At 40.1% G+C, this 17433-nt stretch overlaps 2 protein-coding genes across 4 annotated transcripts in view; one reads left to right on the forward strand and one right to left on the reverse strand.

Moving 5' to 3' along the window:
* TCERG1 (transcription elongation regulator 1) overlaps positions 1 to 8287 on the forward strand; it is a 39164-nt gene extending 30877 nt beyond the window's left edge. For all 3 annotated transcript variants that reach the window (XM_072146139.1, XM_072146141.1, XM_072146140.1), the window contains 5 exons: positions 1571 to 1753; positions 4836 to 5015; positions 5629 to 5712; positions 6287 to 6387; positions 7362 to 8287. In XM_072146139.1, coding sequence (XP_072002240.1) covers positions 1571 to 1753; positions 4836 to 5015; positions 5629 to 5712; positions 6287 to 6387; positions 7362 to 7563 — 750 coding nt within the window. In that variant the 3' untranslated portion in view covers positions 7564 to 8287. The remainder of the gene's footprint in view (positions 1 to 1570; positions 1754 to 4835; positions 5016 to 5628; positions 5713 to 6286; positions 6388 to 7361) is intronic.
* Positions 8288 to 12223: 3936 nt separating this feature from the next.
* GPR151 (G protein-coupled receptor 151) lies at positions 12224 to 14770 on the reverse strand. The gene has a single exon (XM_072146142.1). It carries the CDS (start codon positions 14697 to 14699, stop codon positions 13416 to 13418), a length of 1284 nt encoding a protein of 427 aa, XP_072002243.1. The 5' UTR covers positions 14700 to 14770; the 3' UTR covers positions 12224 to 13415.
* Positions 14771 to 17433: the final 2663 nt, after the last annotated feature.

A 17433-nucleotide genomic window follows, 5' to 3' on the forward strand; every position in this document is an offset into this window, starting at 1 on the left:
ATCACTACAAAGTGCAATTTTTTATGGAGAAAACCAAGCAATTTACTTTGTCACCGTTTTTTTTAATGTTGCAAAATAGTGTTACTTTTTGGTGCTATTTTCCATTGGAGTCAAATACCAGGAATGACTTAATATATTTTGATAGTTCAGACATTCTGATTTTCTTTAACCCCTTAACGCTGAAGCCACTTTTCACCTTCCATTTTTTAAAATCTGACGTGTCTATTTAAGTGGTTATAACTTTGGAACACTTTAACATATCCAGTTGATTTTGAGATTGTTTTTTCGTGACACATTGTACTTCATGTTGGTTGAGAAACTTAATATATTTAGTATTTATTTATGAAATAAATGGAAATTTGGCAAAAATATTGAAAAAAACAATGTTTTCCAAATTCAAAATTTTCTACTTTTTGGAAATTTGGTCATATCACTAAAATAACTTGATAACTAACATTTTCCATATGTCTGCTTTAACTTGGCATCATTTTTCAAACATCTTTTCCTTTTTTTAGGATGTTAGGAGGCTTAACTTTAGGTGCAATTTTTCAGATTTTCACAAAAATCATCAAAACCTACTTTTGGAGGGTCAATTTAGTTAGAAGTGATTTTATAAGGCACCAAAATGACACCATTTTAGAAACTACACCCCTCAAAATATTCAAAACAACCTTTGGGAATTTTGTTAACCCTAGGAGCGTTTCATGAGGGTGAAAGATAAATGAAAGTGAAATTACAGAAATGTAATTTTATCTTACTATAGATTCATTGAACACTAAAATTTGCACCTTCACAATGGGTTAAAAAGGAAAATGCATTTTACAATGTTGAGGGCAATTCCTCCTGAGTATGCCAACACCCATTTTGTCACTGGATCCGATTCACCTTAAATTGACTTGCTCCCAGACACTAGGCAGTATACAGGCAGTCCCCGGGTTACATACATGATAGGGTCTGTGGGTTTGTTCTTAAGTTGAATTTGTATGTAAGTCGGAACTGTTTGTTTTATCATTGTAATCCCAGCCCAAAGTTTTTTGGTCTCTGTGACAATTGGATTTTTAAAATGTTGGGTTGTCATTAGAAGCAATATTAACACTAAAGCTCATTACAGACACCTGTGATAACTGTTACAGCTGATTATTGTAGCCTAGGACTAAAGTAGAATAAATTACCAATATCCAGAGGTCCGTTTGTAACTAGGGGTCGTATGTAAGTCGAGTGTTCTTAAGTAGGGGACCGCCTGTAGAGAGAGAGTGTGAAGAAGTCTTCTGGGGGCACAACTGCATATTATGTTATACTATTCATGATGCTGTTGTAAGCTTTAAACATTTTAAAATGTATCTAGAGTTCATTATTCTGGTCAAAGTTTTTTAATTATGTCTATTATGTCAGTTTCCTTGTAATACTCCAAGACTAATTGTGGATGAGCATTGTTGGAAATTCCATCTATAAAAATAGAAATTTTTTATTTGTAGCTGTTCTGGCATTGTTAGAAAAATAGATCTGAAATATAGTTTGTGTATGTATGTTCTGGTCTGAAAGTATAATGTATGCATTTTTTTAACCCCAGAATTTGGATACTGAAAAAGAAAAGGAACTAGAAAGACAAGCTCGCATTGAGGCAAGCTTACGTGAGCGAGAGCGGGAAGTACAGAAGGCACGTTCAGAGCAAACCAAGGAGATCGACAGGGAGCGGGAGCAACATAAGCGAGAAGAGGCAATCCAGAACTTTAAAGCTCTTCTGTCTGATATGGTAATGATCACCTTTCTTAGCTGCCTTGTTCCCCTTGAACAATCTTATTTAAATGTAAATTTATACTGTGCTAGTCTATTACCAAGTTGTTCCGAGAACAGAAGTGGTGCAAATAATGTCTGCAAACATAACACAGATCTACATGTATTTACTCAGGACGAGGAGCATAGAAGGAGAATCACAAATTATTCTGTGGATATTTACTATTTTATCTTAAAGGACATCTACCATCAGGATGAAGGACTGGAGGCAAATAGGTCTGAGGGCTCCAGCTATAGGTGTTACTGGAGCCTGGTGCCCCTCCAGCTCATTTGCATACAGTCTTTCATCCTGTTTTCAGACGTCCTTTTAACCCCTACGGGACTCAGCCTCTTTTGGCCTTAAGGACGCAGCCCCATTCTTCAAATCTGACCTGTGTCACTATAAGTGGTTATAGTTTTGGAACGCTATGAGACATCCAGGGGATATTGAGATTGTTTTCTCGTGACACATTGTACTTCAAATTAGTTTAAAAATTTGGATGATATCTTTTGTGTTTAGTTATGAAAAAAACAAAATTTGGCAAAAATTTGGAAAAATTCTTTATTTTCAACGTTCTAAATTCTCTACTTTTGATGCAGATAGTCATAGCTCCCAAATAAATTCATAACTTACATTTCCCAAATGTCTGCTTTATGTTGGCATGGTTTTCAAAGATCCCACATATTTTACTAGAATGTTATGAGGCTCAGAATTTAGGTATCATTTTTCACATTTTTTGTAAAATCGCCAAAACCTGTATTTAGATGGACCTGCTCAACTTCTAATTGACACTGAGAGGCCTAGATAATAGCGAGACTCGTAAATTACCCCATTGTGGAAACTACACACCTCAACGTATGAAAAACCACTTTTAAGAAGTTTGTTAACCCTTTACGTGTTTTATAGGGGTTAAAACAAAATGGAGGTGCAGTCTGCAAATTGTAATATTTTTTCACAATACACCCATTTTGGGTGGAAAATTAAACATTTACAATGGATTAAATGAATAAAGGCTCCACAAAGTTTGTTACCCAATTTCTCCCGAGTACACGGATACTCTACATGTGCTGGTAACCTGCTGTATGGGCGCACGGCCGGGCATAGAAGGGAAGGAGGCGCCATCCAGATCAGATTTGCTATGTCATTTTGTACAGGCTATAATTTTTTTCTTTTTTTTTAATGTGGACCTATAGGGGCTTATTTCTTTTGCCACATGAGATGCACTTTTCTGGTACGTAATTTGGGGGAATCTATAGGCTAATTGGTGAGATTTTATTAACTCTTTGTTGGTAGAGGAAATGAAAATCATCACTTTTCAGGAAGATTTTTATGGGGGGGGGGGGGTTTTGGCTGTTTACCATACCATAAAAATAGTATATTTTTATTCTTTGGGTTGCCACGATTACAAAAAGACCTCATTTATATAGATTTTTTTATTTTTTTCCCATTTTTACTGCATAAAAAGTAATTTGGCAAAAATGTTGTTAATTTTAGCATCACCGTCTTTCATATGCATAACTTTTTTATTTTTCGCCTCACAAATCTGTTTAAGGGCTTATTTTTTGCGAGAAGGATTGTTCTTTTTAGTGGTCTTATTTTAGAGTGCATAACATTTTTTAAATCCCTTTTTAGAGCATTTTTATAGGGTATTAATTGAAAATGATCTTTTTTCTGGAGCTTTTTTTTGTTTTGTTTTTTACGGGGTTCACTTTGCGGATCTAATAATGATTCTGTTTGATTATGCAGATTGTTACGGACGCAGGGATACCAAATATGTGGGGGTTTTGTGTATTTTATTCAATTGTACTGAATAAAAACCAATTTGGAGAAAATCTTGTTCATTTTAGCATCACCATCTTTTCATATGCATAACTTTTTTATTTTTCGGCTGACAAATCTGGTTAGGGGCTTATTTTTTGCGAGAAGAGTTGTTCTTTTTAGTGGGCTTATTTTGGAGTGCATAACATTTTTTAAATTACTTTTTAGAGCACTTTTTTATAGGGTATTAATTAAAAATTATCTTTTTTCGGAAAGTTTTTGCGGTTTTTTTCTCTACGGCGTGTACCGTGCGGGTCCAGTAACGATTCTGTTTTATTATACAGATTGTTACGGACGCGGCAATACCAAATATGCGGGGTTTTTTTGTGTTTTTGTGTGTTTTATACTTTATTAAGTGTTTTTATTGGAAAGTGACATTTTAGGGGCTTATATTTTTATGTATTTATTTTTTATTTATTATAATGTGTAGTGTTAAGTGTTTTTGCATATTTTTACTTATACATACTTGAACTTGAACTTTAAGTTCAATACACTGCTCTACAATACTATTTTATTGTAGAGCAGTGTAAACTGTCTGAGCAAGCTTGCGCATGCTCAGACAGTTTGCAGTCAGACCCGGAAGGGGTCTGACTGCCATGGAGACCGGGCAGCTCCGGGGCACATGCCAGTCCTCGGAGCTGCCCAGAAGTGGATCGGATCCCCTGGTAAGCGGCACAGGGGATCCGATCCACAGCGCAAACACCCTTACACGCCGCGGTCATGTTTGACCGCGGCGTGTAAGGGGTTAACACCTGCGATCGGAGCCGGCTCCGATCGCGGGTGTTAGCGCAGGCTGTCAGCTGTACTAGACAGCTGACAGCCGCTGCTTCTGGTACCGGCTCCGTTCGTGAGCCGGTGCCAGAAGCAGGACGTTATAGAACGTCCCCGTGCGCTAAGCATCTAGCCCCGGGGACGTACTATAACGTCCTGGTGCGCCTAGGGGTTAAAGGGGTTGTTGTAGAGTGATAAAAATAAAAAAAAAAGGATAGTCGTCTAAATAGATGGTTGCATAAACAAACACGTACTGACCTGGTCCTGCACTCCCGGTGTCCCACGCTGTGGTCCCTCCTTACACAGAAGAACATGACGGGGGACAAGTTAAGTACGTTTATTTATGCAGCCCCCAGTGACCACCTAGCGATTTTTTATTAATCTGACAACTGCTTTAACTGCATACAAGTTGTCCTATCAGCAAGCAGGATCTACATATAGATGCATTTTGATTTGTTGGTATTATTTACAGGTCCGATCCTCTGATGTTTCATGGTCTGATACAAGACGGACTCTTAGGAAGGATCATCGATGGGAGTCTGGCTCCCTGCTGGAAAGGGAAGAAAAGGAAAAGCTCTTCAATGAACACATTGACGCCCTGACGAAAAAGAAGCGGGAGCAGTTCAGACAACTACTGGATGAAACATACACTGTAAGTGATATCTTCAACTTTAGAAGAGTTAATGCATCCACCAGTCAGCCAAGCAAATGACGTTTGGACCTTATTCTACGTGACAAGATTCTTAAATATCAAAAGGATAAAAGACGCCTTCTTGAATTCACTGCTTTTAACAAAAATACAGCAGTTCACTGATATAATTCCAACCTGTCTCTATCAGATCTGACCGTAAATCTTCTGATTATGGTGGGATAATTCCCACTAGTTTTGGGGGAGGGGTAGGAGGCAGACAGCACTACAGACAGACATTTTCTAGGTCAGCATCACATTCTTCTGCACTGTTCTCAGCCACAGCGTGGAGAGGAGATATTCTGTATCCGAGGTAGGAGGGGGTGACATAGTAGTGCTGACACTATCACTGAGAGAGAGGAGTTAAATAGCAATAAAATGAGTAAAATTGCAAGGTAAGGGGTCAAAAATGTGAGCCTCCATTGTGTTAATATCACTAGGGGATTCAAATTTGAGAACTTTCTTTCATGAGCAAACCCCTTTAACATGTGCATCCAGAAAACTGCACATCATGTTTGCATAATGTGTCCACTTGAATTTTAACCATTTGTCTAGCTAAAGCTGCCTCTGTTTGCAGATCACTTTAACATCAACGTGGAAGGAGGTGAAGAAGATCATTAAAGACGATCCTCGCTTCATTAAGTTTTCTTCAAGTGACCGGGTAAGAAATCTTGCAATGGTGACAGATTGTTTCTTCCATGGTTTGGGTTGCCCATGTGATCAATCAAATGCTACTTATAAGATTGTTGTTGAAGTACTGGGGCTTATCCTTACAGTGCAACTTGCATTAACCCTTTAGCTCCCTTCCTGTTTTGGGCTGAGCAGTCCATTTCTTTCACTTTCGCCTCTTAAAAACCATAACTATTTAACTGTTATGGCTGTATGAGGACTTGGGTTGAGTTTAATTATTTTGGGGTACGTATAATTTTCTAGTTAACTTTTATTAGCCTTTAATTGGTTGGAACTGGGGAAATTTGTCCCAGACTTCTGGCGTAAAATAAACCAACTAATAGAGTTGCAAAGTGCGACTGGACCTCCTTCTGCTAGGACAGCTTTATCTTCCAGCATCAGACTCTTATATGAATCGTGTGCAGCATAAGACTGTCTGGTCTTGCCTTACCACATTTTTATAAATCTGTTCCTGTTTATATCATTTTTATTCATTACTTTAACAATGTCTATTTTTCTTATTCCTATTTTTTTTTTTTTTTCTTCTGATTTTTTTTTTTTGACAGAAAAGGCAACGGGAATTTGAAGAATATATTCGAGATAAACACATCACTGCCAAAGCTGACTTCAGAACTCTCTTGAAGGAAACAAAATTTATTACATACAGGTTTGTAATATTACAGATCTTGAGTGTTGTTGGGATGACCATGTAGAGAAAGTGTTATACACGGGCTAAAGCTTCTTGTTGCTGTCCGCTTTAGGCCTCTTTCACACAAACGTTTGATTTTCTCCTTTCCTGTATTTCTGTGGTGTATGAAGTAGGCAGCTAAAGTAAGCGGCTCCTAGTGCTACAACAGTCCCAGCAGTGTTACACTGTTAGCGTTATCAGAAACCTCCGATAACGCAAGTAAACATTGCCGCGCTATACACTAAAAACACCGGACTGCTCTCAAAGCGGTCTTGCGTATCCATGAGGGGATGGGATTAGGGGCGGTGACTGCCGCATGAGGTCACCGCCAGCCTATGAAGTGGAAAACGCTGGACTGTTTTGAGAGCGGTCTGGTTTCTAGTGTACAGCACGGCAGTGTCTACTTGTGTAATCAGAGGTTTCCGATAACGCTAGCAGTGTAACACTGCTGGGACTGTTGGAGCACTAGGAGACGCTTACTTTAATAAGCGGCTCCTAGTGCTGTTTTTAAGGATGACAGGTCCTCTTTAAATCTATTGGGATTTATTACTGCTTCTACGGCAGTTTTCTGGCATAGGTGGGAAATAATTGCAAAATTCTTGCACAGTGCAAGAATTTGCGATTAAAATAGTGAATACGCCACCTTCACGCCATGTGGGCATAGAGGTGTGCGGAGGCTGGTGGAGTGGACGGGCATGGGGATGTGCCTGCGTTCTAAGGAAGGACAGCAAACCACACTCTATCATGCAAAACCACGCCAGGTTGAACTTGGCATAGTGTTGCCCGGTGGCCGTGGGCGATTGCCTAAGCCTTTTGATGATGTATCTTTGGCAACAAAAATGGTCATGGCCTCAGTCATACCCCGGCTGTATGATAAATCTCCCCCACTAAATGTAAGGAAGCGATTGCAGCAAGTATCCAGTGAGTGAATTTTTTTTTATTTTTCTTTACAGATCAAAGAAATTAGTTCAGGAATCCGACCAGCATCTGAAGGACGTTGAAAAGATTCTGCAAAACGATAAACGCTATCTAGTACTTGACTGCATTCCTGACGAACGGCGGAAACTTATTGTATCCTATGTAGACGACCTTGATCGACGCGGCCCCCCTCCCCCACCGACCGCTTCAGAACCTGCACGAAGATCCACAAAATAGTGGCACATTTCAGAGACTGTCCGTTCATAGCAACTGCATGAGCCACCTGCAAGGTTTATATCAGATCACAGTACTGACTCCAACTACAAGTCCGCAAAAAGGAAGAGCCACTCTGAGAGGAGCAGCAGTAGCTTGTCTCTAGCAATGTAACCTAGTCTTTGTGTCACAGCTGTCATACTTGCTTGACTAGCATTTCCAAATGTGTCTCATCATCTACAAAAGGCTGTGGTGTGAGGACACGCAGTCACAAGTCGTATTCTATTGCATCTGACTCCTCAGCGAACCAGTAAAACATTGCAGGAGACCCAACAAAGGAGCTACTCAGTCTTCACATAGGATTTTGTTTTTTTTAAATAAAAAAAATGTATTTTTGTTTCTCAAGAGATGTCAGTGAGACCACAATTTAGAATGAGGCCTTTTTGTTGCTATCAGGCAGGTTTGATAGTAACATTTGTTGTAAAAAAAAAAAAACCCACAAATGTTCAATGTCCTTTTTCTTCTTCTTTTTTTTTTTTTTTTTTTTTTTTCTTTCTTTACTTTCCTCTTTAAATCTTGGTTTGATTTTTTTTTTTTTCATTTGCAGTAGATGATTACCTGTCAAGGTAATTCTTGTAAAAGTTTATGCTCCTGTAAGACTTGTGTTTCTGCAGTTTAATTTGGGTGGGTTTGTTCGGTTAATGTATTTGAAGTACAATAAACCTTTTTTATATATGTGGATTGTAAATATGTCTCTAAATATTTTCAATCAACATAAAGCGCCTGTAATAATCATCCTAAAAAAACATGGGAGCCCGGCAGTAATGAGTAGGAACATCACAAGTTATCCCTCCTGTCTCCATAATATGAAATTTTATCTTTGTCAACAATGCAGCCTTGAGACTGCATAGCAAAATGGTTTGTCCCATGAACTCTCATTTTTACTTTAATGATGCCGTCATAAAATTAAACATTTTACGAATTGAAACTTGTAAAAAAGAGAAAATGTTGCTATTATCCAGATATAGGGTAGAAAGTACAAGATGTGACCTCACTGTAACCTCAAACTTGGTCTCTGTATGTCACTTAAACGAAACCTACCATCAGGAATCTACTTATTAAGGTAGATCTGATGGTTGGTTCCCATCCTTCACTAACCCTATGACAATTTCTAACGTAATCTTCAGTTTATTTAATATACTCATCTTCAGAAGAGACCACTGGGGCGTGGAGTAGCCTCTTTGGGGAGTGGGAGCAAAGGCTACTCCACACCCCAGTAGCCTCTGCAGTCTCTCCTACCTCTGCACGGCTAAGCTTAATGTGGTGCGCTGGTGCATGTTATGGCACGGTTGTGCGCTGGTTGGAGGGATTGCTGAAGCCACTGGGGCATGGAATAGCCTTTGATAATTTTCCAGAGAGGTTAAACTTTTCTTTACACATACTGAACTATCCCCTGCACGTCTCCATGTATGTGTGTGTACTGCTTAGTATGTGGACTCCACAGATAACAAAGTCCATTAAGCAGTGCAGATATTTCAATTGCGGAGTTCATTGCAATCCTAATATCCAATCGAAATGATCTCAGTCCATGCTGCCTGTGCTAATACACACATTTAACCAGTTTATTTCTTAAAGGGAACCTACCACCCCGATTCTACCTATAAAGGTAGAAGGGGTGGTAGGTGGATGGATGGGACGTGAGGATAGCCCTTTTTTGGGCTAATCCTCACGTCTCGGGTGTCTTTTAGAAAACTATTACATGTAAAATTTATGCCCCAGTAGCCGCGTTACTCCGCCTACCAGGTAATCTTCGGCGCGCAGCTCCTGGTAGCTGCGCGCCCTCGTCCGGGTCCCCTGCGTTCTGTGCGGCCGCGGCTCTGGGGCTGGAACTACTGTGCATGCGCAGTAGCCGGGGGACTCGGACGAAGATTACCTGGTAGGCGGAGTAACGCGGCTACTGGGGCGTGGAGTAGGTGCGACTAGTAGCCTCATGTCCGGCTACTCCACGCCCCAGTAGCCGCATAAAAAAATTTGCATATACATGTAATAAAATTTTGTAAAAGACACCCGGGACGTGAGGATTAGCCCAAAAAAGGGCTATCCTTACGTCCCATACATCCACCTACCACCCCTTCTACCTTTTATAGGTAGAATCGGGGTGGTAGGTGCCCTTTAAATAAAACATATGATATCACAAGTTTTCAGGCATGATGCAGGCTCCTGTGTCAAGTAAAGTGTAATAGCTGCAACATTTTATGACCTTTTTTTGTGTGTGTGAATTAAAGGGAAATGTCTTTTTGTGCCCAGCTAAAACCAATACCTTTTATTAAGTTTCCTTAATATCTGTCAAGTAATCGTTTACTCAGTCATATTAACCATTTGCTCAAAGAAAGAAGATTCATTGAATGAAGAATAATTGAAGCTGTTTTATAATTCAACCAAAATTAACAGAAATTGTTCGGCACCGTATTGCTCAGTGTAGCCATTGCCGTCTATGGGGGACATATGTACGACCGCAAGCTTGCTGGATGATAAATGTGGCATAGTGTAACACTGTCTAGTTGTATTTTGCACCTTATATTAGTAGTTCTAGTTTGCACCAGAAAACTGCACCAGACTTTTAGCGCATTTACATAATTTTGGGGGCAGATTTTTTTTTTTTTCCTGCTAAACCACATCCCCTTTTAAAAGGTCATGTTGTACTAGTTGGAAGAGTATCTCAAACCCTTAATAAATGTGCCACTTTTTAAAAAGTTTTTTTTTTTTGGCACAAACTGCTTGAAAAGCTTCCCCCAATTTCGTTGTAGAGGCAAGTCTAGGAGTCAACAATTTTTTCGCCAAGAGTTGCAGTATCTTCTAAAAAGTATTTTTGGCAGACGTAATGGATGTATGTATGCCTATAGACTCGTAGAAGTAAGGACCTGCAGCTGAATTTCAGTGACATATTTTTGCTTGTGACCATGGTTCAGAAAGTGAATTGAGCAACTACCTAGTTGCAGCAAAATTGTTTCATTGTACACATGAGTCCTGTATCTGCTCCCTCTTATAGAGAAAACCTGCGAGTCCTGCTTTTCCCTCCTGGTAGTAAAGAAAGCCTATGTGGCATGCATTCCCCACTCATAGAGAAAGCCTGTAAGTCCTTTTCCCTCTGAGTAGAAGAGAAAACCTGTGACTCCTGCTTTCCTTTCCTAGTTGTAGAAAAAGCCTGTGAGTCCAACATCCCCTCCAACCATAGAGAAAGCCTGTATGTCCTTCTGTTCTCTCCCACTCATAGAGAAAGCCTGTATGTCCTTCTGTTCTCTCCCACTCATAGAGAAAGCCTGTATGTCCTTCTGTTCTCTCCCACTCATAGAGAAAGCCTGTATGTCCTTCTGTTCTCTCCCACTCATAGAGAAAGCCTGTATGTCCTTCTGTTCTCTCCCACTCATAGAGAAAGCCTGTATGTCCTTCTGTTCTCTCCCACTCATAGAGAAAGCCTGTGAGTCCTGGTTTCCTTTCCCAGTAGTAAAAATAGCCTGTGAGTCCTGCTTTCCTTTCTCAGTCAGAAGTAGAGAAAGCTTGTGAGCCCTACATCCCCTCCTACACATAGAGAAAGCCTGTGAGTCCGCTTTCCTTTCTCAGTCAGAAGTAGAGAAAGCTTGTGAGTCCTTCTGTTCTCTTCCACTCATAGAGAAAGCCTGTGAGTGCTGCTTTCCTTTCTCAGTCAGAAGTAGAGAAAGCTTGTGAGTCCTACATCCCCTCCCACTCATAGAGAAAGCCTGTGAGTCCTGCTTTCCTTTCTCAGTCAGAAGTAGAGAAAGCTTGTGAGTCCTACATCCCCTCCCACTCATAGAGAAAGCCTGTGAGTCCTGCTTTCCTTTCTCAGTCAGAAGTAGAGAAAGCTTGTGAGTCCTACATCCCCTCCCACTCATAGAGAAAGCCTGTGAGTCCTGCTTTCCTTTCTCAGTCAGAAGTAGAGAAAGGTTGTGAGTCCTACATCCCCTCCCACTCATAGAGAAAGCCTGTGAGTCCTGCTTTCCTTTCTCAGTCAGAAGTAGAGAAAGCTTGTGAGTCCTACATCCCCTCCCACTCATAGAGAAAGCCTGTGAGTCCTGCTTTCCTTTCTCAGTCAGAAGTAGAGAAAGGTTGTGAGTCCTACATCCCCTCCCACTCATAGAGAAAGCCTGTGAGTCCTGCTTTCCTTTCTCAGTCAGAAGTAGAGAAAGCTTGTGAGTCCTACATCCCCTCCCACTCATAGAGAAAGCCTGTGAGTTCCTCCCAATTTTAGACTAGGACTACGAGTTTGAGCTGGAATAAAGACATGCATCCAGTGGCAGTCCCTTCTCCATGGCTCACCATGAGATGACATCCACTTGCTAAGCAACTAAAATGCCATAAACATTACCCATTGCTTCAGTATTTAACCCCTTTGTACAAATTCTTACAGTTTTGCAGTATGTAACCACAGACCTGTAGGGTAAGCGAGGGAGAGAAATAACTTTCTAGATTCTGTTGCTAGGGATTTCCAATTTTCTTTGAAAGCAGTTACACATCCTGAACTATCCCCTGTGTGTGTGTATATATATACTGCTAAGTATGTGGACTCCACAGATAACGAAGTCCATTAAGCAATGCAGATATTTCAAGTGCGGAGTTCATTGCAATCCTAATATCCAATAGAAATGATCTCAGTCCATGCTGCCTGTGCGAATACACACATTAAACCAGTTTATTTCTTAAATAAAACATCATATCACAAGTTTTCAGGGATGATGCAGGCTCCTGTGTCAAGTAAAGTATAATAGCTGCAAAATTGTGTGTGTGTGTGTGTGTGTGTGTGTGATGTCATTTTGTGCCCAGCTAAAACCAATACCTTTTATTAAGCTTCCTTAATATCTCAAACAATATGTCAAGTAATTGTTTACTCAGTCATAGTAACCACTTGCTCAAGGAAAGAAGAATCCTGTAGAATAATTGAAGCCGTTTTAACAAAATTATTACAAAAATTGAATATAGTGTGCAAAAGATTTCATTAATTCAACCTCACTATGTATCATAGTTTATACGGTTGGAAACAGACACAAGTCCATAAAGTTCAACCAAGGAAGGGAAGGGATTGGATGAGGAAGGGATTTAGGGGAAACAATCCTATATAACATAACCATCAATGTTATTTATGTGTAAAAAGGCATCTAGACCCTTCTTGAAGCTCTCCGCTGTCCCTGCTGTGACCAGCGCCTGAGGCAGGCTATTCCACAGATTGAGAGTTCTCATAGTAAAAAAGCCCTGTCGCCTCCGGTGATTAAACCTTGTTTTCTCCAGACGGAGACAGTGCCCCCTCGTCTTTTGATTTGATTTAATCTGAAACAACTTACCTCCATATTTTTTGTATGGAACATTCATATATTTATATAAATTACCATGTCCTCTCTTAGTCGTCTCTTTTCCAAACTAAAGAAATCTAGTTGTTTTAATCTTTCCTCATAAGTGAGACCCTCCATACCCCTTAGAGGCTTAATATGTAGATAACCAGATTATTGGTTGAGGGTCGGTTGGTTCAGATTCAGACTTGAGTAAACATTTGTATTATGCACAGTATTAACCCCAGTAAGCACAAGCACATAGTAAGATAACAACACGATACAAACCAATTAATTGCATTTAATATGGTTGGGTAGCGCCTGGCCAGAGGAATGGTTTGAGGCTTTAGAGCTGACCGTTAATATTTTTGTAGTTCTGTTAATGTCATGTTCCACCCAAATTCACTGGGTCACAAGTCCACCATAGGCTATGGGTAATTGTCACTTGAACACATCTTTACACAAATTCACAATATAATTTGAATATATAAGGGCACACTGGAGAGGTGAACACCAGCTATTCTTCTGATATGGTCCTTACATGTTTGTGCTAGGCTTATCAGAAGCACCTGTATCTTTTTCCTCATGTTCCCATGGCACGGGGTCATTGTTCTGATCAGATGGATTGGCGTCTCTCTCATTCCAGAACTGTTCCACATCTGGTAACACAGGGTTTTCCTTACTGTCTTGACTTCCAAGTTTTTGTTGTGAACCGGACTGTTCCACAGAGCCGTCAGTTGCAGGTTGCTCGTGAACAGGATCTAGAGAAGATATTGAATCCTGTACAACCTCTGGAGTCAATGTTCCATTATCTTTAACATCATTCTTATCTTCATCTTTTACAACCAATGATTTTTTGGAAGTGAAATGTTTCCAGATGTCTTTGAAGCCTTCTTGAAATTCTTCTGACATGAGAAGAAAGATGAATGGATTTATACAAGACAGAGAAAGCATTGAGACTTGGGCTAAAGTCATTAAAGCTTGCGGAGGAGATGGGCCACCTTGGGGTTGATGCCAAAACCATAGCCATGATATCCATTCTGGAAGCCACATAATGCAAAATATGACAGTAACACTCAGTAACATTATGGTGAGTCTTCTGGACCTCATTTGATTTCTTAAATTCTGACTTTTAGTTCCTCTGCGTTGGCATTGGCCATATGCTCTCCAAAAGTAGAAGAAGGCAATGAAGAAAGGGATGAAGTATACAAATAGTGGATAAAGCTTGACAAATATGGCCATCATCTCCTGGGCTTGGAATGGTATACTTATGAGGCACTTGACAGAGCTGTCATTTTGCTTGGCATCTGTAAAGAAGCACTCAGGTAATGGCAGAACTGAAGCTACCACCCAAGTAGACATCAGAACGGCACAGATGGTCACTTGTGGAATGGTCACTTGCTTAGCAGGATCTCTGGTATAAATAAAACAGGATCTGGAAACTGTAGCAATGGTGAAGCTCTTGACTGACATGCAGGTATGTGTGAACCAGTCTGCAGTTCTACACACAAACCAACCTATTGTTAAGGCTGACCTGGAGTAGGCTGCTACCCTGAAGGGCACAGAGAACACCAACAGCAGGAGATCGGAGACACTGAGATTCAGGATTAGAGAGTGGATCAGGGAAGGTTTGGCTTTTCTGGAATTATGAAGGAGGATGAAGATCACACATAGGTTTCCAGCAAGTCCTAGTAAACAGATCAGCACCAGTAAGGTAGGTGTGACAAAAGTCCATTCTCCAAGGTCTAATTGCTGAAGTCCAAGTGCATATGTCTTTTGCTGTGAAAGGGAGCTCTCCACAGTGCTGAAGTTAGTTTCCATCTTCTGTAGAGATCTGTGCAGACTGGAGCAGCTGTAGGATATCCTCACCTGTCACAGATGCTAAGACTAAGCACAACACTGGCATTTAGGAGTCTGCTGTGCACCTCCTTCCCTTATATACAGGCTGCAGCCGTGATTGACAGCTAGCAGCCAGCGCACATTGGATGCTTCACACTAGTCTACCCATTTATTATAGGATTTCCATATCAATTATTCATAGCTGTATTATGTGACGGCAGGTCTATTTACTCAAACTTGTTCTGACACGGAAGTTACCATAAAATGAGAACCTCAACAATTTAGAGAAGTCCATTAATAATATTTTTATGATTGTAATTTTGTGAGATATACTTTTGCACAGATTTTTATTAAAAGTCCCAAGGTAACAGATTAGAATGATCTTTTACTGCACACTATAGAAATGAGCTACTAAATGGACAATATTACAGAACATATACATGAAAGGGACATTGACTTCCACAGAAATTCAATTCTTTATGTATTTGCATATATATTCAATTTACTAATGCAAATTGAAGTGTATGGCACATTACATCTAGGGACTATAATTCTTTATAAATATAATTAGAAAGCTATTATCCATGACACTACAGCAGATCTGCAAACAATATCACAGCTTAGAGAATTCACAATAGCCCCACAAAATGGAATGAAAAATGTCTACATCCCCATATATGTACATGTGTCTAGTTGTTGATATAGATCAGGGGTGCACAATCAGTCTGAGGGCCTCATTGTCAAACATTTCAACTTTAAGGGGCCACACTAGTAACCAGAACCCTAGATGCACCAAAACCATAGTACAGAAGAAATGCCATACCAGAAACCAAATACTCCATTTGTACAATACCTAATACAGACCTAAGAGCAGACTACAAATACAGTGCACTGGAGACCCCCTAGAGCAGACCTATAATATAGGATACCCCCAGAGCAGACCTATGTATAATACTGGAAACCCCCAGTGCAGAACTATGTATAATACTGGAGACTTGCATAGCAGATGTATAATAGTGGAGACCCTCAGAGCAAGTTGTAGAACCCATAGCAGGCCTATAATACTCAAGACCCAAAGAGCAGACCATAAATCTACCATAAAAATCCAGCATGATAAACCAGGGACACTTACTCATAAATTCATGCACTTGGACTATGGTTATCTTCTTATATTTTTTATCCATGGCCTCCTTCCAGTTATGCTAATAAGACTGAAGGGCTGTTTCCAGAGCCCCTCAGTTCTGTAGCTTTACAGGCTGTTACAATGAGCAGCGCAGGTCTCTCCTCCCCTGCACCTCCCGCTGCTGCTAGATGACACAGCCAAATGTAGGAGGGAGAGAGCAGAGGGTTGGGTGAGAAATGTTCTGCTCATTGTAATAGCCTGTAAATCTGCAGCACCGAGGAGCTCTGGTAATGCCCATAGAGCCCTTCAGACTCATTAGTATAATTTTACAAGTTGACTTTAGAAGGAAGCAGGCCATGGATAACAGATATAAGAAAATTACCACAGTCACGCTGCCTGGAGTAGGAGCCACTGGTTTATCATCATGCATTCCTTTCTATGTGGAAATCCCCAAAGAAGACCTTTAGTAGTGAAGAACCCCATACAACGAATAAAGAAAACAAATTTTCCTCTACAACACTTCTGGATACTTTTTAGACTTTACTGTTCCATGAAGGAAAATATAGTTAGAATTTATGCACCTTGTATTTTTATTCATGGAACAATAAAGATTGAAAAGTGCTGGGTTCTGCTGGTTAAGTGGTGAAATGCTGGTGACAGGTTCCCTTTAATAAGATGTTGGGTTCACAATTTAAAACAAAGTAACTCTACAGTTTGCCTCCAACTTGTAAATAGTGGGATTAGCCGTGTATTTGTATCCACCTGTTTGTAGCCTGATTTTTAACTTTGTGATGTGTTGGTGCCAATTGGCGATTCATCGGTTTAATCTAGATTTTGTGATTTTGAAAAGCACATTCTCTTGCAATTCACACAATTATCCTGTTTTATCCCATCCTCTACATTTTGGAAACCTCAAATGATCCACAAAGCCATTTGTTATTTGTTTTGGCCGACTTACTTTATGTTGTTGCTGCGCCCTGTGCACCATGTTTATGAGCTGTTGGTGCTACAATTTAGCTTCTTTTCCAACCCCTAAGCTGTTTTTCTTTGGTCACCGAATTGAGGCGCAGCTTTCCTGCACTTCTTGCTTCCCAACACTTTTTGTCGCAATCTTCGGCCCATCGTTAGACTAATAAAAAGAAAGTTTTATTTCGGCTTTATGATTGCAGGGTTGTCATTTCTGACACCAATTTATTATGCCTATGCAACACAATCTAAAACCCAAGTCTAATAAACCACACAATTTGTGCGGCCATAGAAATGAATCTTGCGACACAAACAACAAATGCCCCCCGATGAGTCCTAAATCTATTCATGGGGTCCTGCGGCCACTGTGGACTGATGTTTTATTATTTAATGTAATAATGCGTCTTCTGGCATTCAAAGGAAATCTACTATCATGATGAAGAATTGTAAACCAAGCACACTGACATACTGGTGTGTCCCCTCTGGCAGCATCTGCTCTTCTTTTAGCTTCTTAGGACCTTTGTTTTTACAAAAAATGGTTTAAAACATTATGCAATTGAGCCTGTGGTACTGTGGGCTTCATAGATGTTAATGGAGCCTGGAGCCCCTAAGCTCATTTGCATAATT

This window comes from Engystomops pustulosus, chromosome 4 (genome assembly GCF_040894005.1).
Source record: "Engystomops pustulosus chromosome 4, aEngPut4.maternal, whole genome shotgun sequence".
NCBI lineage: Eukaryota > Metazoa > Chordata > Amphibia > Anura > Leptodactylidae > Engystomops > Engystomops pustulosus.